Source organism: Tiliqua scincoides, chromosome 4, assembly GCF_035046505.1.
Source record: "Tiliqua scincoides isolate rTilSci1 chromosome 4, rTilSci1.hap2, whole genome shotgun sequence".
Lineage (NCBI taxonomy): Eukaryota > Metazoa > Chordata > Lepidosauria > Squamata > Scincidae > Tiliqua > Tiliqua scincoides.
The window spans coordinates 156,420,036-156,439,293 of record NC_089824.1 but is presented as its reverse complement, the minus strand read 5'-3'; the positions used below and the strand labels follow the sequence as shown (position 1 = coordinate 156,439,293).

The following is a 19,258-nucleotide window of genomic DNA, read 5'->3' as shown; positions in this document are numbered from 1 at the left end:
ATGCATGTTACCTGGTGCAGGCTGCACTCTCCTTTCGATACCACTGCCCCCTTCCCTCCTCATGGAAGCTGCTCTTCATGGGCAGTTCTCTCTATTTGTCCTCTTCATATTTCGTCGTGCCCTGAAGACCCTTTTGCTTTAGAGCCCAATCCTCTGCATGTCTACTCAGAAGTAAGTCCCATTAGAGCCAGTGGGGCTTACTCCCAAGAAAGTGTGGACAGGATTGGGCTGTTAGTTGGCTACAGCAGCGGTCTGTTAACCTTTTTCTGCTACAACCCCTGTGTGTGTGCGTGTGTATACATAAATATAAAGCATGAGACTGAGGACTTCAGTACTGAACACGCACACCCTGCCAGGACCCAATCCGCCCACACCACGCCCATCACCGCCTAGTCCCTGCTCTCCCAGCACTGTTCATTGTAACAAAATATTCTTATTAGAGAGAGCAGCAAAAGTTACCATGAAGCCTGGTGCTAGTGAAAGCTGTTTTAGCACGGAACAGCAATTGCTAAGAACCTGAGCAGGACTGGGACACCATCTCCTGGTACCTGAAGGGTACACCAGATGCCTCCCCCTTTACCTGGTGGTGCCCTAGTCCAGTAGTCTTCCATCTTTATCATTCCCATAAGTTGTCATGACCCCACAACTGAGGCTTCATGACCCCAGAACCCCAAGGTTGAAGGATGTTGGGCTACGGTATTTCTTCTGGGTATGTTTAAATTGTTCAGTTGGTTATTGCTCTCCATTTTATGCTCCTTTGTGTTGGTTTTGTGTTGTGTGGTTTTGTTTTAATTTACAGTTCCCTTATTGTCTCTTAATAAACTTTTATATTGTTGTAAGCCACCAAAGATCTTGTTAGAATGAGGCAGGATAGAAATATTTTAAAATAAATGAAATATTGGTGATTCAGTTGATTCCCAGTTTATTGCTTTCAGTCCTTAATTTATCACTTAAGTTTCCTTCTTCAGAGGGATTCATGTGCTGGAGCTTCCACTTTTGTTAATAATAGCTTGCATTTGTACAGTGCTTCTGAGTGTGCAGAATGCTTCACGTGTTATCTTGTGCTACCTTCACATGTGCTACCTTTCCACAAACCTCCAAAGTGTGTATTACCAACATATTGCCACTGGGGAGTTGACACTGAGAGTGGCTTGCCTAAGCCCACCTTGTAAGAATTCATAGAAGCCAGATTTGAGCCAGGGAGGTCTTGATTCATAGCCCTCATAACACAGTAGCTAAGAGACAATCTGCAGGTCACATCTTCTTTCTTGCAGATGTTTAAAGGAAGCAACGCCTTCGTGAAGGGAAAAGAGAGGATGACAGACAAAATGGGTACTGTGCCCAGCAATTAGTGATGGTGTTCGCTCTCCTTACTTTGCATGGTGACAACAGGAAGACTACCAGTTCTCCAGTCTGGCCAGAAGGAAAAGTGGAACAGCAGAGCATGGGAGCAAGGGCTACTGCTAGACCTTCTGCCCCCCTTTCACAACTTTGCACAGGCATGATTTCAGGGGTCTGGTATTGGTTGAGGACCTGACTGAGTGGGCTCCCTCTTGACACCACCTCTGTGCAAAGTACTGTTCCAGTAAGACATCCCTCAGTACTGATGGTAATTGAAGCATTCAATGTGCCATTAGAGGGTGGGCAGGAGATGCCATGAGAGCACCAGTGCAGGAACTTGCCTTGGTTACTCCAGCAATCTGGTATTGGCACTGGAATTGCATATGTGTCCACATATAGTAAATTTTCAAAGGTTTTCTTAGAGTTTAAGCTGAGGCCTAGCTCATTCATTGCCTGGATACACTAGATCCAGTGCTTGGATACACTACCACAAAACTATTCCCAAGTTATCTGGGACCACGTCAGTGGTAGAATGCAATCTCTTTTCTATATGGGTTGGCCATTCTTCCCCACACTAATGCCACATGGACATAGAAACTCAAGCAATCTTCCACTTTTTGGATCCTCTTTAAAAATACATATATACTGCATATAGCCTCAGTTTCTATTCCTGGCCTCTAGTGTTACATATTTTAGATAAAAGCCTTTCCCCAGCCCTGCTGGGAAAGCTGCTGTCAATCAAGTTTGATTAATTGGGGTGGGCCCTAAGGCTGACTTACAGATGAAACAGATGTTACTGCATCTGGCTTATCTGCACAAATGACTGCATCCTGGGGTGACTAATGTTGGAGGTGGAAATTTGGATGGTCACAGCTCTGCAAATTTCCAGAATCCCTCTGCCATCACACTGCTGTCAGAAGCAGACCACTAATATAGTTGTTTGTATGCATAAGGTGGCTATAGTAATTCAGTAACCGCTTCCATGTTTTGGTGTTGGCATAGTGGAATTTTCCAGCCTGAGCTTCATGATTCAGATGATTGAAAGCTGGATAAACTTAGCAAGGTAAATGACAGCACAATTCTATGCTTAGCTACTTCAAAATAAGCCCCAGTGAATTCAGTAGTTTGTTGAGCAAAGGGGGAGGAGGAATACCAGAGCCCATGGAAACCCTGTCACAGCCTTGCAACCATGGAATGGTGGTCTGATACCAGCACAATGTGCAATGAGCCAATCAGCATATTTACCTAGCCCCAACGCTAGGGGCCGGTGAAGTGCTACCAGGGTGAACCAAATGGGTTGAGGAAAGTGCAGGTCCAATGAGGAGCCACTGCTGGGATCCCCCCCACCATGAGTGCTAAGAATTAGTACCACAGCTGCAATCACCACTAAACCATGGGGAAATGCCTCAGTAACAAGTGACACACACCCACGCAGGAGCTACTGTAGCATAAGCAGCCAAGGAGCAAAAACAGAACTGCTAGGAATCCCAGGGTCAAAGTAAACTTATGCCATTCACACAAACACACCTTTCCAAGAAAGACTTTTTTGACCACAGCAGAGCAAAAGATGGAAGATTGCTTTACAGGTCAACTCTCTAACAACAAGGCAAACACAAATCTCAGTATGCCAAGGATCTGAGCTCCCCAGCAAAAGAAGGAACCCATTTGCCAGAGAATGGCCCAGGACAAGTTGCAAGGGGAACCTCAATTGCACTCATAAAGAGGGGTACTGGTAGTCCATGGCACAGAAATTATCCTAGCATCCAACATATTGGGAATTATAAGTCTTTTCTAACTAGGTGCATCTTAGATGAAATTTTGGTAAGGATAAATTATTTATTTATGCAATTAGTTGAAGATAATTTGAGAGGGATTGTTACTCATGATGTGTACGCCCAAACAATTGTTGTCACCGGTCAAGCAACATTTTAAATTGTTTTGGCAACAGGCCAAACATGTTACACTAGAAGCGACAATTGAACAAGGAAAGCTTCTTAAAACCTATTGTCTATTAGCCTGTTTGCTTCTGGGCCTAGTTTAAGAGACAGCAGCAAAACTGAGTTCATTTGGCAGAACTGGTGTGTTGTCATGAGAATCATTTACAGATTTTTGTCAAAACTATTCATGCTTTGGGGCCTCTCTCTTTTACTTATTGAACAAACATAGTATGTTTCCATATCACACCTTCTACTGCATTTCCAGGACGGTTTACAAAGTAATGATAAAATAGGCAGGTAAAATAGGTTCTGTGTCATGTTTTGAACAGTTATGGTTTTTTTGGCACAACTGTCAAATATAATATATTGCTATAATATAGTAATTCAGTCTATTACTATATTATTGTAAGCTATAACGGCCTATAAGGAAGGGACAGGGCATAGCTCCGCAGTAGAGCACATGCTTTGTATGCAGAAGGTCCCAGGCGTAATTCAGAAGAGCATGCCTGCTTATCCCAGGATACATTGGTCCTCCTGAAGACCACAGTCAATTTTCTGTTGTCCATGTCTACCTTCAATGTTGATAAGCAAATTGTTTGTTCAGTTTCTAGCAGCAAGGTTGCCCTCCAAAGCTTGTGACCTTTCACTATGAAGTCATTCTCATTTCTTGTTTTTAACATGTATTCTTTAGGACAATGCGACAAACACCACATTATACTTACATCAGAAATAAGCTTTACACAAAGGCAAACACACTTGTATGTAGCTAAAAGTGGACCTAATGTTGAGAGCTGGCTGGTTTCATTAGATGAAAACTGATGGTTGAAGTCTATTAGTCAGTTGGAGAAGGGTTTTAAATAACCACTTGACTACTCACCTGCAGCAGGTACATTTTATTTTTGAAGTGCTGGCAATTCCCTCCCCCCCTTTCTGGCCACAAGTGGCTGACACAGCTATGTGTTTGGAGACAAGCCTCATGTAAGGCAGCTGTGTGTGTGCTGTTTACTTCTGTGTACTTATTTATAAGGCTGACTTAGAATTTTGACATTTCTTCAGCACTGTGACATGTTGCCTTTGGGAGATGTTCAATAAGAGAACACATGGGAAATTTCCAATAAAAAATTTAATCTCTCTATAGAAACAGTGCACTGTTACAAATGTATTCATTTGGTTTTCAGTACCCCCTATTGATGTAAGTACAGCAAAATGTTATAAATAGCAGAGCCCTCCCCCATCCCAAATCCCTAGACCTTTTTTCCAGAAGAAAAACAGAAACACAAAAGGCACCAAGCAAGAACGCATCCTAACAGAACTTCAAGATGACAAGACAGAGGTCAGAAATGGTTACGGTGTTAAATAATGTCCTAATGTTCCCGTTACATACTGAAAATAATCTGATTGTTTTTTTAAAGAAACATTTGGTTATCAACTTGATTTAGTTACAAATTTGTCAAGCTGGAAAGAAAGAAAATTTCACATCATAGCAATTTACAATGGTTTGGAAAAAAAAAAGTCCGGTTTTTTTTACACATAGGATTTGTACAAGCTTTTTGTGTTTTTCTTTAAAAAAGTATCAAAACTGTAGAGCCTTCAAATCTATTTACAGACTGAGGTTAGTTACAGTTATTACATACAAAGATTTTCTCTCCTTTTTACTCTTTTTTCATGCACATAGTGCATGATCATATAGTAAGTGAATGGAACAGCTTAAAATAACTGGACCATATTTTCTTCTTTCTCCTCCAACTTGCTTTAAAAGTATATATTTAGTCACAGCCTTTGTTCTCAAAATCTAACAGAAAGATATTGAAAATTGTCATTTTTCAGTTCACATAACAACTGCCACCTAGGGGTGTGTCATTTCCAAGGTGCAAATTTTGATTCCTTTAACTTGGGCTAATGTAAACATACCACTTCACCTGCATTTCTGAATGGAGCATGATAGATTAATCATCACACAGAGCTTTCATATCAAACACAATGTTTGTTAGTGGAGACAGTTCACATGTTTGAAATCACCAGATTGAGTAACCATATGCATGCATGCATGTGCATTTGCTTGGCGATGATCAAAGGGCTGTGCACAAACACTGCATATACAGCAAAACTTTTGACATTTACAGTTATGAGCAGTTGCCTCTCCCTACTAGTCTGAAATTGAGGGAGTCTTAAAAATTGCATGCAAAAAAGGTGAGCTATCTATACCCCTAAAAAGTAAACGATGCAACTCCTTATGCATGCCAAAAGGGGCTCTTGAAATTCTAGTCAAAATGTCAAAAAAACTGACACCTTCTGCCACTGAGAGAGAATGCAAGCTTTTGCACAACTTGAGAGCTTATTTCTTGAAATAAATATTCATTGGTATAATAAAAATCACCATCACATTTGTGCGTATCTTTAAGATCCTGCCCAGATGTGCGTATATTACTCGATCAACATGTGAACTGCTCCCATTGAAAAGCACTTCCAGGTGATAGGAAAGCTGTGTCTGTTGGACCTGATCTTTTCCTGATCTACATGTTTAATGCATGCAAGTAATCACTTAAACATGTGATGCTTTCAGAATCTCACATTCTCTGCAAATGACTTGGAAACAATTTGTCCTTTAATGACATTTGAGAAAAGACAATGTGATTTTTTTGTAAACCACAAAGTCCAGTTTCATGGAGGCTTCTGTTTTCTCATTTGTAGAGAAAAGTTTTGATCAAAGTATAAAAGCAGCAAGCTTTCGTTTACAGCCATTAGCTCTAAATCCAAGGCCCAGGTTCAGTAAGAGCGTAACTATCACCGACAAGTTGTTGACTCCTTCAAAAAGTCAGTCTAGGGTTTGCAATGATTGGTATTTGCAGGCTTTATAGCTCAAGCCTGCTAGTCAGGGTTTAGTTTGTTCAGATATAGCAGCAAATATATTGGGATTCTTGTGCTCACTAATTTATCTAATAAGACTGTATAGGCTAAGACGAAGTTCAGTGTACATATAAGCAGGGCTGGCCCATCCATGAGTGAACATGAATTCACATCAGGTGGTGGATCAGGGACAGAGCAAGGTAATGGCAAACAGATGTCAGGCAACCCCTCCCCCACTCCACTGTCCTGTACAGATTCAGCCTCCTTACCAGCCCCTTCTTCTACACAGCTCTTCAAACAAAGCATGAAATGAAGGGTGTGCTGGGATCACTCTCAGCATGCTCCGAGCGTCCTACCGCATGTAAAGAGCCCACACAGAGGAAGGAGTGAGACAGCTGCATTCTGACTCTCAGAGCAGAGTGATCTGGCTCTCTCACTTTGCCCTGTGCTCCACTGGGCTCTGGAGGAGGGAGGAGGAATATAAGAAGAAGGCAGGGGGCCAGATCACTGGGCTTGAGAGTGATTGGCACCTTCCTCTGCATGGGCTCTTGAAGCTAAACAGGAAATGCAGAGTGCACTGGGGTCTCTTTTCTCTGTGTGGTATCTTTACATGAAACAAGTAATGCCAAGAGTGCTGGGAATGATCCCAGTGTGATCTATGTTTCCTGCTTTCATTCAAGGAGAAAGCAGCCAGGGAAGGGATGCGGTGGCACTGGTGAAGGGGACGACCCAATAGCTTCAGCCAGTCCAGTCTACAGGAGTGTCAATGCAGGCAAATTAGGCATAGAACCATTGCAAGGTCAAGGTTCAGTGGCTGAATGCAAGAAGAAGACTATATAGGCCAGCGGTTCTCAAACTCTCTGGGAGAGTTTGAGCTGTAGTAAGTCCTTGCGGGGGCGGCAGCAATGTGATCCCCAGGATCACGTTGCTAAGGGGGCTGCAGGGACTGACATTTACTTACCAGTCCCTGCAGCAGCATTCCAGCATGACCCTCTGCAGGGTTCCCCGAAGCTTAGAAAGTGAATGTGGAGCGATTGTGCTCCACTTCAGTGAAACCGGAAGTGAAGCATGATTGCTCCGCTTTCACTTTTTAAGCTTCGGGGAGCCCTGTGGAGGGTCGCACAGGGCTGCCTGCACCCCTGGGAGACTGCTGCAGGGACTAGTAAGTAAATGCCAGTCTCTGCAGCCCCCTTAGCGACTCGATCCTGGAGATTGTGTCGCTGCCTTCCCCCGCCCCTTAAGGGGGCAGAGACCAGAGCCCTCAGGCTGGGGCATCGCGATGCCCTAGTGTGAAAAGCCCTGATATAGGCCAAGATCCAGCCAAAGGAAGTTGTTTCAAGTCTCATTGATTTTTCAAACAGAGAAAGATCTATAGTTATGCTCTCAAGTCTCGAAAGAATTTACCAGGCTGGATTATGCCCAGAGTGTTCCCTCACCACCACAGGCAGGATAAGAAGAAAGCTCATCACATGACCTTTCACATATCCACTAGCACAAGAATTTTCAAATGCACTATCGTCAATGAACCCTTTTCCATATCTACTAGTCTGTTTAAGACATCCCTACATGTTGCAAAGAATTCTAGGGTCAGAGTTTAGGATGCAACTCAGCCCATGTGGGTTTTGTTGGTTGGTCCTCACCACTTTCCCAAAGAACAGAAAGTGCATCCTAGAACACACTAAGATTTTTCCTGCAGCCATGGATTTCAAGGGAAGATATTTTTGCAAGTTATTTTTCTGGGATGTTTCTCCTCCATTATCAGGAGATACTTCTGATAAGCTCTCAAGGAACCCCAATATTTCCTAGAACACAGTTTGTAAGCCACTGTACAAGCTGATGCAATGAGAAACATTCACAGCATTCATGATTCCAGCTTCTTATAAACATCATGGGATAACTGCAGTGTATTGTTTGGAAAACTGTTCAGACTTATCACATAAGTTGACTGTGTAAATCAGTCAGAAACTGAGCTTGCAGCTAACTCTTACATGTGCGTAAGAAAGATGTGCACCAGCACATCTTCACGGGAGCCACTGGAAAGATCCAATAAGACTTAACAGCCTTATCCTAAACATGGTTACTCAAGTAACTGAGTTTCGTGCAGTTGACTTTTGGAAAGTATATTTAGGATAGCAATATGAGCTTGCCCATTTATGTCTAAACATGCCAGGTTATTGGTTTGGAATTTGCAGGCATTGCCCCAATCCAGACTTCTGTGTTTACTCTGATGTACCCATCAAGTTCCTTGAACTCTTTATTCACTTCAACGAAGACAGCATTTCTGTCTTCACATCCCTTTGTGTGCTCAACTGCCTCCTCTCCATTAAAGTGAATGACATTCCATGCACGAGCTCAATCTGTGCATGAGAACTTGTCTGAAAACATTAGCCAGAATGGGGAAACTGATCTGTGAGCTGGCTGATCTGCTAGGATAGAATTTGGCTTGTCCGTTATGGCAGCGTTTTGTGTCTTTGACAATTATTTAATGAAGTACTGTAAGAGCGGTAATGCTTTAGACTTCAAAGTAGGTTTCCATAAAATATCTCATAAGAATTCATTTAACCCTACTTCCCAAAGAGTTGCTAGTCTTCTAAAATATATTCATTTATACATACTTATATAAGCAAGCAGAAATACATACATACACACACACAGATACAAAACGTGTGCAAGTGCGCATGTTGTGTGTGTGTATATATATATATTTATATATGTATTTATAAATCTATCCAGCCTTGATAGATATAGACACAGATAATCTATGCACCGAGAGCCAAACATACAAAAAATAAATACTCTCACTCTCTAAGTATATGTACAGAACAAATTTTATATCCAGAATTTGTTAATAAATATCCTAAACAGCTTGTATAGACCTCTCTCTCTTTTCTCTTATGTTGATGGATAGCCACAATGTATGTGGATATATTTACAAAACCTCTATAAATATAGTTTTAAAAATGACATGTGAGCTACTGACTCTTGGGCCCGGCTGGTTGTAGGTACCGAGTCAGTAGCTCAGCAGCCTCCTCACTATGATAGGTGGATAGTGCAAGAAGTTAAAAAGGTGTATAAAAGATTATACATACAAAACTCTCACATCCTTTGGATGTTTGCAATTCAATACAACTTCGTAAGTCACCCTTCTGCAACATGAATCATAATTAAAAGGGGAAGGGCGAGAGGAGAAGGAGATAACAGAAGGCGGATGCCGCAATCCACAGTAGATCTGTTCAGTGCATATCAATCAATCCACCAGCTGTGGGACTGGAATTGGTGCAGCACTCATGGCAACCCATCATCTTCTAGACTTAAAGCTACCCGCTGTTGAAAAAGGAGAGAGAAATACATCAATGCCTTACATTTCAAACTGATCCAACTGAATTCTGGAGACTGGAATTGTGGGGAGTAGAATGTTGAGAATTGGCACCTATTTATCCATATCTTCAAACACATACGTGCACACACACATAAATAAATAGATTTAATGATTCACTAACTGGACAACATCTGATTAGCTGGATGACTAGCTAACTGGATAACATCTGACTAGCTAGCTCTGTTTCTTTTGCTATCCTATGTCTGAGCACAGAACGACCGTTCCATTATTTGGGCAGGAACAGCTCAATGTTGCATCTTCTTGCTTCCTGACATTTATTTAGATTGCTTCTGCCTTAACTCTTCCTTAGATTAAAATCTCAAGGCAATCAATAAGCCTCTTAAAATGAATTAGATCCATTCACTTCAGTAGGACTAAACTAGTTATGTGAAGTGCTTTCATATCCTAAATCAGATTTTGAAGTCCTCATTTATGCCAGGTCATTGCATTCAAAGGGGCCACTGGTTTCAATGGGGCTGCTGCTCAACAGTCTGGTCTAAAGTCTTAGTTTTTGGTGGATAGGGAACACTTTGATTCCCAACTTCCCACAACGAGTGAAGGAGCTCTGTTCTTGCTTGCTCCTATCCTACAACCTAAAAAAAAAAATACTAGACTTCTTAACCATATTTTATGAGGTATACTGAAATTTCTTTATTGGGAGGAAGGTGGTATATATACCTACTTACTACTAAAATCGGTCAGTTCTGAAAGATCAGTCAGAAAGCTAAATAAGGTACTTACTGCTGGGTACACATGCCCAATCTGTGCTGTTCTCCCAATATGAATTTCATCTTCATCTTCTTCTTCTGTAGTCTTCCTGTATACAGGGTTATCAAAGTTCATGCTTTTTGTGTTTTTCCGTTTCCAATTTCTCCATATGAGGTACCCTCCCATGCACAACAAGCCAATTACCACTAGAAGAAGAAGTAGAAAAGGAGATAAAACACTTTTAGTTGCTTAAGGCGAGGTCATAGTTCTCATAGTTTGTTGGGTCAGATCAGCCAGCATAACTAGAAAATTCTCTCTCTAAATATTATAAACAACAGACTTACCAACAGGGACAAGAATTCCAATAATGGCTGCCATCACTGTTGAACCAAAGCCTTGTCCATCATTGGCATCTGTAACCACAGTAAAGCAATTCGGATTCAGTCAAAGATCAATACATGGTCTGCATTACTAGAAGCTATACAATTAAACTTTTCATGGCACAAAATTATGATTATTTTTGTCTAAAGCATAGAATGCACCCCTTTTGCCCTTTTCTTGGAGCAAAAAAGTATAAAACTAGTTATAAAAACTAGACATGGGCAAAAATTGAAGGGAGGAGTTTTATGGCTAAATCTATACATTTGAGTTGATTTTAATGGGCCTACCTAAGCAAAGGCCTTTTAAAGCAAACATCAGTGTGGTTTGATGATCCATCAGCTAGTGCTCTACATCAGCTGTCTCCAAACTGGAAACCGCTGTGTCCCGAAAAAGCTTACTGTTCTGCCAAGGCACTATGTTTCTTTCAAGTTGATCTGGTCACAGGGATGCAGAACAGTAAGTGTCGCTCACAGGGAGGGGGGAGGGCTGTTTCCAAACCCCAGATCTGGCCTGCAGGCTAGGGTTTGGAAAGCCCTGCTCCAGATTCCTCTGTGTGACCTGTGTGGTATGGACTGGTAACTGATGAATATGAATATTTTGACAATTCTCTGAGATGTGGTAATTTAATTTTTAGAGGCATCCCAAAGAAAACTGAAGTTGATCTGTTAACATCAAACACACTGCACTGGGAATGGAAAAAATCCATTGGTTTAGAATCAACGCTTAGACTTAATTCAAAACAAGCTATTCAACTGAAAAAGCATAAATTGGGTTTCAATACAATTTTGTGAAGTACAGTGTTACCTATTCGACAGGTTTACCAGATAAAAAGGGAGACAGACTGCCTATACCTTTAACCATTGTATAGAAAAGAGAATTTTGACAAGTGCAGCCTTTTAAACCTTCCATGTTGAGCTGCACCTGGCAAACCTACTATTGGGGATACTAAAATAGAAGTGCCATAACATAAGTCTCCTAGAATGTTTAATAAAAGTAAGAAATATGTGATTAACAACAAAAGAATTACAGGATCAGAATAGAAAGTATAGGAGCATTTTTTCTGCTAAACTGATGATACATATTTTTATTTCTCAATTTTACTTTTAAATATTAGTTTCCTGCCTTTCCCCTTTATTACAAGACACTCTATGCAGGTAATATGTTACTATAGATCCTAATCACAGGCCAATTATAATTAACAATCTAGGTTATGCATTTACATTCAGCAAAAATAAAGTAAAAGAGGAATGAGTATCCTAGAGAAAAGGAAAGGCAAATGAAGAAAACTTTCTTTTGAAGAGGAGGTCCTAGAAAGGTGGGGGAAGAGAAAGAAGAAGGCAGTAGTGTATCTAGGGGGGCAAATGCCCCAGGGCGCCATGCCTCTGGGGCAGCGCCACCTTCCCCACCCCCCTCTGGGGGCCTTGGGAAAGTCAGGGAGATTGCATGCCATCTTACTGGTTCTCTTTTTGAAGGCTGAAAATGGCTATTTCCAGTTTTTGGCCAAAGCTGAGGCCTCAGAAGACCTTAAGAGGGTCAAGGAGGTGGCGTGCAACCTCCCTGGCCCTCCAGAAGGTCAAAAATCAAGAAGGTATAGGTAGTGATGAAAATAAAGAACTGTTTTGGAGGTTAATGAGGAACTTGTAGGGCAGGAAGAGAGAGAGATAGATAAGTTGAGTAATATAGGGGGTCCCCATATCCGCAGATCCTGTATCCGCAAATTCACTTATCCACATATCAGCTCTGCCCCCCCCAGTGCGTGTACCTCCTACAGAGGTGAGGGGAGCTCTGATCCCCTTGCCTCCAGAGGGGCCTAGCAGAGCTTAGCAGAGGCCAAGGACATCTGTCCCCTGCCTCTGATGATCTCAGACTGATCTGTGAGGCTAAAAAAAGCTACTTCCGGTTTCACAGAGAAACCAGAAGAGACGTTTTTAATGCCTTATAAGCACTGGGAGGCTTAGGGAAGCCCTGGAAGTTATAAGCCCTTATAACTGCCTTATAAGCAGGGGAAGCTAATGCAAATCAGCTTATTAGGTTTATTAAGTTCATTTGGTATAGGAAACAACAGAGTGAAAGAAAGAAGGAACAACAGATATTTGGAAATCAGATGGTAACAGACACTTGTGTGTCTTCTTACATGGCAATATACATATATGTACATCTGATGTTATTCATGTGTGAACTAGCCCTGATAACGTCATGAGAAAGCCAATTGGCAGCCCCAGCTCAGCCATGCAAACAATGAGCACCAACTGTCCACTTGCTGTTTTATGCAAGCAAAGGCTTTGAACTCAGGGCCACAGTGCCATCTGCTGGCATTCTTAAGGTTTTGCAAGGTGCAGGAATTCCTGAGTAATGTTTGCTGCTCATTCATTCAGTAGAAAATGGTCTTTTGCTGCATGGCTCTCCCTCAAGGGGTGATTTCTATTTTTCATGTAACCTCACAAAAGTGTGAAGATTGTAAAACACTAGCTACTAAACTTTGGATGGTAAAGCATTTTTCACACTTAAAAGTGTCACATAAATGCTATATCATAAATCTCCTATGCTTTGCTCCATGTGTAGGAAAGAGAACGGCACATTATCCTCTGGACTGAATCCTAATGGTATGTAAGTCTATCACTAAAAAACACCTACTTGCTAATAACAGCCATTACTGCTCCCGGCATTTTAATAAACACATGGCTGCATTGTTTTAGCTTGAGGCCTGAGGTAACTGAGGCCACAGGTAACTGCAGTAAAACTGAAGTTGGGAATGATTCTCCTTATGACTCTTTCCAAGCACACTAGTGCAGACTTGCATTCTGGTTTGTAATAAGCAGGAAACTCTCTTTGCCCAAAACACAATCATGCAAGTGTGCACTATTCAGCTGATATAAATGAAAGCTTTGTTCACATAGCTTCCCATATTTTAGGCACTTATGATAATAGCACTCAGACATAAGTGATTCAAAAAGTGAGCAGTTTTAGGTAAATGAATAGCTATGCAATGCATGCAACATTTGGAATTCCTATTTTAAACGCCTCTGCAGAATGCTGAAACTTAAAATTTTCATATAATTTCTTCAACATGCCCATTGACAGTCATGACCAAACTTTCTTCCATTGATGAACATTGCCATGTCTGAACATTGGACATTGATCTTGAATCTTGGGATATCCAGACTGGAACACTTCCTGGTTGGTCTTAGACAACTATTTATTTAATTCATTCGTTTATTTATTTAATTCATCGCCTTCCATTGCCTCCCAGTTTCCGTTTCCCATATGTAAAATGAGAATAATCATCCACGTAACAGGATCACTGGAAAAGTGGTAAGAAAGGTGGAAAGGTAGTAAGAAGTGGTAAAAGAATAATACTAAAATAGCTTTGCAATATTTGCAGTTTGTAATTCTTAGATCATCCTCAAAGTATGAGAGAACTTGTTCCTATTACCACAAAAAACATTGTATGGCACCATGAGGTGAACCAGGCTCTTAACCAGACCCTACATTTGGGAGATGGAGCAGGAAGTGAAACTAGCTAAAGATATCAACAGAGGTGGATTAGATTAAAGATTTCCCATTTCATTTCTGCACAGATCTGCATATTGCTAATTATGCTACACCATTACCAGCCCAGCTCTCAAAGTCTTTGAGAAGCAGAAAGAAAAGTGGTATCAAACCCCTTTGCATACAGTGCTGGGAGAGATTACTGTTTCCTGTTGTGATCTTAGAGTCTGTCAAAGTAGATGTAGTTGTGAGTAAACCAAGGACTGTAGTGTCCAGGAAAACCCGTGATATGGTTTCTTGGCCATCAGTTCCAATGTTGCTTGCATCACCAGTTGCAATGATGTTGGTAGTAACAGCAGTAGTAACAGCTGCAGTAACAGTAGTAAAATTGGGCAAATGAACTGTAGTAGAAGCAGGCACAGTAGCTGAGGTAGTTGGAAGCTCTGAAAGCAAAATCAATGTAACCCATCAGTCAAGTCAATGGAGATGTAGAACAGGTACAACTTCATTTACCACAAAAGTTAGGGAACTTCTCTAAGTCAGAAAAGAGAACCACAAGTTTAGAGAAAGGGAAGCAACAGGAAGTGCTCCATGTTTAGAATACTTTGTTCAGGTATCATTTTATAATGGACTTTTATTTGCATCTTCTTCAAGTACTCTATGTCCTCCAACAGATATGTTGAATGAACACATCTATTTCAGACAACTCGTCTACTGGAGGAGATAGAATAGTTGGAGAAGACACAGAAAAATGTCAAACTATAAAAAATGGTCAAGAAAGTGGAGCATCATGTGAAGACAGACTCCAGCAACTGGGGTTTAAGTTTAGAAGGAAAATGACTTGCGGCATGGGAAAAATTTTTGATGTATGAATAATACAGAAAGACAGCGAACAGGAAACAATTTTCCTCTTCTTTTTACTTCTGTCCCTGCCTAAAAATGCACAAGAATTTCAGTAATCAAATATAATGGATTGGCAGTAGATTCAGGAAATACTTTTTGACTCACGTCTTTGTGAAGTTGGTGAGATGTGCAAATTCCCCCTTTGAATATAATACAGAAATGCAAACAGGATGTTAGCACTTCAGTGAATTCTTAGAAGCCATCATGTTGGTGGATGTTAATTCACAGAATTCTGAAGAGGGTGGTATGCACATAAGATAAGGCCCATGTAGCCCAGTTTCCCACTGCGGTCCACCAGCTGAAGAGTTTCCAGTGAAAGCAGAGTGGATGTTCCCTCAATAATGGGAAGACTCACAAAAGTTGTCTTTACCTTTATAGCACTTTTTCATGTCAGGCCCCAACCACATGTTGTCGGAACAAGCACATGTATACTTTGGGGAATGTGGAGAGATCTGGGGTGCAGGAAGACAAAGATATTCACAACCTCCGTTTGGCAAAGAACTTTGTTCGCAAGAGTCTGGAGCTGTATGAGGGAGAGAAAATAATAAAGATCATTATTCTTATATCGATTAATCAATTCATATCCTTGCTCAGAATTCATGTTCAGTATCATGAAATATTCTCCACTGTTGTTTTTTAAATCGTTCTTATAGACATGAGAAGCCAGTAAAAACCGAAAACGTTCTCAGGGCTGCACATGGCCAAGCAAAGTATGTTCATCCCTTGGCAAGAGTCAACACATCAATTTCTACTTCTGGCACACATGCTTTCTTGAAAGTAGGGGATATTGCATACAGATAAATTCAATGTAGGGAGTTGCATGTAGCTCATCACATAAAAGAAATGATTAAGGCTGCAATCCTATACACACTTATCTGGAGTAAGTCCCACTGAACACATTGAGGCTTACTTCTGAACAAACATGCATAGGATTGCATAAGAAGTCTGTTGCACCATTACCAAGTGAAGTGCTTTTAGTATCATGATATGATAAACCTTGATTCTTTTTTAGACACCTAGCTGAGTTGCTCTTGAGAAAGAATAAAGCAGCAAAGAGACCAATATAGTACAGCCATTCTATTTCATTCTGTTTCATTTCCAGCGGTCAGGCTGCAATCCTATACAAACCTACTTGAGAGTTACCTCCATGGAACGCAGTGGGACTTACTTCTGAGTAAAAATGTACTCATGTATGTATCCAGCATGTACAGGATTGCACTGTTAAAGGACTTGCTGTTTGGAACTGGTTACCTACCAATGAAATCCAAGTCACTGCTCCCTCCCTGAAAGAATTAGATACGTGGCCTAGTAACTGACAACTACTTCCAGCCCATTTTGCCGTGAAACTGGATTGGTAAATTGCTACCATCACCCAAGTTCAAGGGAAGCTGGACAGAAGGAGTTAGAGAAATCTCCCTCTCAGTACAACAGATAGTCCCAGGATCTCTGGGCAGTGGCATCACTAGGATTTGCATCACCTGGTGCGGGAGGCCTGCACGTCACCTCATGCAGTGGGCGGGACAACACACCAGGTGGTGGGCATAGTGATGTGCCATCGCCCCGCCCCCACTGGTTTTTTGGCTGTACCTTTTGTTAGAACACAGATATTTCAATGTGGTTTGTTTCATTGCATTCTGCATGAAATTACACATTGATTGATATATAACATGATGGTATTATTCCTCCAAATTCTGATTTTAGTGATTTTGAAAACTTGTAGAGTCTCACACATACACACCCTGTGTCAACTTACTAACACCTTATTGCAGCAGTTCTCAAACTTTTAGCACTGGGACCCACTTTTTAGAATGATAGTCTGTCCAGGACCCATTGAAAGTGATGTCATGGCCAGAAGTGACATCATCAAGCAAATTAAAATAAATTATAAATAATTTAATTAAAATAAAAGAAATTAAATAATGGGGAGCCAGCCCTGTTCCACCAAGTGAATCTACTCTGAAGTAAGTCCCATAGTGGTCAATGGGGCTTACTCTCAGGAAAGTGTGGGTAGAATTGCAGCCTGTGAGCTCAAGCCTATGCATGTCTACTCTGAAGTAAGTCCCACAGTGGTCAATGGAGCTTACTCTGTAGTCTGCCTGCAATAACAACCCCTCAAAAAGAATCAGTGAGATTTCCAGCCCTCCCAGTGCCCAGTTTGAAGTTCTTCTATTTCAGGCATATCCATATAAAGACCCACCTGGCTTTGCAAGTGCAAAATATAAAACTTTCCCCTTACCATTCAAGCCTCTTTTTTGTCCTTTTTAGTGGGGGGGGGGGAGGCTGCCTTCTGGAACATATGTTGAGCTTCAGTTCTATCGGATCGGGCCCATTCTGGTGTCCTCACATTCCCCTTTGACTGGCCTGACCACCAGCCAAGGCTCATCTGCCTAGTCGTGAGTAAACGCGACAGTGAGGCTGCTTCGCTTTCCATAGGGCTGGGAGGGAGGGACCTCCTTCTCCCTTTTGTGTTTTTGGGGGCTGCATTCATTGGATCAGGACCATTCTGACGTCCTTGGAGTCCTCTCAGCCTGCCCTGAGTCCTCTTAGTCCTTGCCTGGACTAAGGCAAGTTTGCCTACTCACGAGTAAACATGGCCACATGGCTTCGTTTCAGGCTCAATAGATGCAGCTGGGAGGGAGGCAGTTTTTGTGGGGCTGCATTCATTGGACTGGGACCATTGTGGTGCCCTTGGATTCCTCTCAGCCTGCCCTTTCCGACGGACTATGGCAAGTACGCCTATTTGCGAGTAAATGTGTGATACGGTTCACTTTCCATAGGGCTCCATGCATTTTTCTTTCCAGTTTTTCGGCCATAACCTCTGAACAAAAGAATCTATTTCAATTCTGTTTTTTGCACTGCACTGTGCTGGACATTCCACATCCAATGGTGTATGGCATGACAGGGTAGCTCCGAAAGCTGCAAAGTTAGCACGTCCTCCCCAGGGCATGTCACCCCCCCGACACGTCACCCAGTGTGGCCCGCACCCCCTGCACCCGCCTAGTGACACTAGTGTCTCTGGGGGTTCCTTTAAAAGCTGGACAGTACTGAATATTGGTGGTCTTGGAAGGCAGGGAACCAATTCCTTCCCAAGTGAACCGAAACCAGGCAGGACTGAGGCTAGGCAAGAATTTCATTTTTGAGAAGGACAAAATATACCCAAACAACAAGGGGAAAGAAAAATGGCAAAACTAAGGCATTTGAGGAATCCTGGGAAGGCAAAGGAAGGTTTAGTTGCGTGGGTTGGGTGACAAATGGCAAAGAGGTTGAAAGTCAAGGCTAAAGTAAAACAAAACACCATTGTGGCTTACTGGATACTTCCCCTACCCTAATTATTCATACTAGTCCAGGATCTTAAACTCATAGCTAGTGAGCTGCATCCAATCCATTGGATGAGGCCAAATGTGCAAAGGGTGGAACTTATGACCCCCACTTTTTAAACTTATGAGCATTAATCAGTGGGATTGGTTATTGGGTGTGTGTGTTACCTGGATGCTTAACTTTTCTGCTCGAGAGAATCAGCTGGGTTTCCCAATCTAATGAGCAGGCCCACAGCCAAGTTCTTGGTTTAACAGTCGGCTGGGGAAAGGGGGGAAGATGACAGCGATAATGATAACAACAACAGGGTAAACATAGCTACTGCACATAGATAACTCAGAGATGAAAGTTCAAAAGAAGTGGAAAAATAGAAGAAAAATTCAGGATTTTCACCTCATACACCCAAATCAGCTTGCTTTCCTCTCCAACTAAAATAGCAGTCTGCCTCAACAGACAGCAATGTAAGTATCATCATTATTAAGGAATCCAAGGCATTATTAATGCTGCTGGCATTCTAAAGACCTTCATTCCGCATTCCATAGCATGTTTCTGATTATGCTGTATTGTGGAAGTGGACCTTTCTTTGTCAACCTGGAATATTGACAAAACACTGACCTACTATTGACCTGTAAACATGACTTACCTTTAGGCTGCTTCAGCTCATGGAAGACTACAATATCATGAGGGTTATTGAGATTTTCAGCTAAAATGGAGATGTCTAGACCGTTCAGCCTATTGGCGCTGAAAATTGCCTCGTTCTCCAAGTCAGTCCAGAACACCCTGTCCTGCAAGAACAGAAACTGTATTGTGTACTAAAGTCCTTCGCGAATTTCTCTCCCCTCACCATGTCATAATCTTCTTAGTGCTTTTTTGTAACCACCTTATATGCTTATAATGAAAGCAGGCCAGTATACAATTAGTCTCTGCTAGCTTTTTCCATGAATATATATTTGCAAGG

At 41.7% G+C, this 19,258-nt stretch overlaps 1 protein-coding gene across 1 annotated transcript in view; it reads right to left on the bottom strand.

Annotated features, from left to right (window-relative positions):
• Positions 1 to 9,390: 9,390 nt before the first annotated feature.
• LRP8 (LDL receptor related protein 8) overlaps positions 9,391 to 19,258 on the bottom strand; it is a 237,165-nt gene continuing 227,297 nt past the window's right edge. Inside the window, exons 14-19 of the mRNA XM_066626325.1 lie at positions 18,944 to 19,085; positions 15,356 to 15,508; positions 14,268 to 14,525; positions 10,557 to 10,625; positions 10,246 to 10,418; positions 9,391 to 9,449 (exon numbers count right to left, since the gene is read on the bottom strand). Coding sequence (XP_066482422.1) covers positions 9,411 to 9,449; positions 10,246 to 10,418; positions 10,557 to 10,625; positions 14,268 to 14,525; positions 15,356 to 15,508; positions 18,944 to 19,085 — 834 coding nt within the window. The 3' untranslated portion in view covers positions 9,391 to 9,410. The remainder of the gene's footprint in view (positions 9,450 to 10,245; positions 10,419 to 10,556; positions 10,626 to 14,267; positions 14,526 to 15,355; positions 15,509 to 18,943; positions 19,086 to 19,258) is intronic.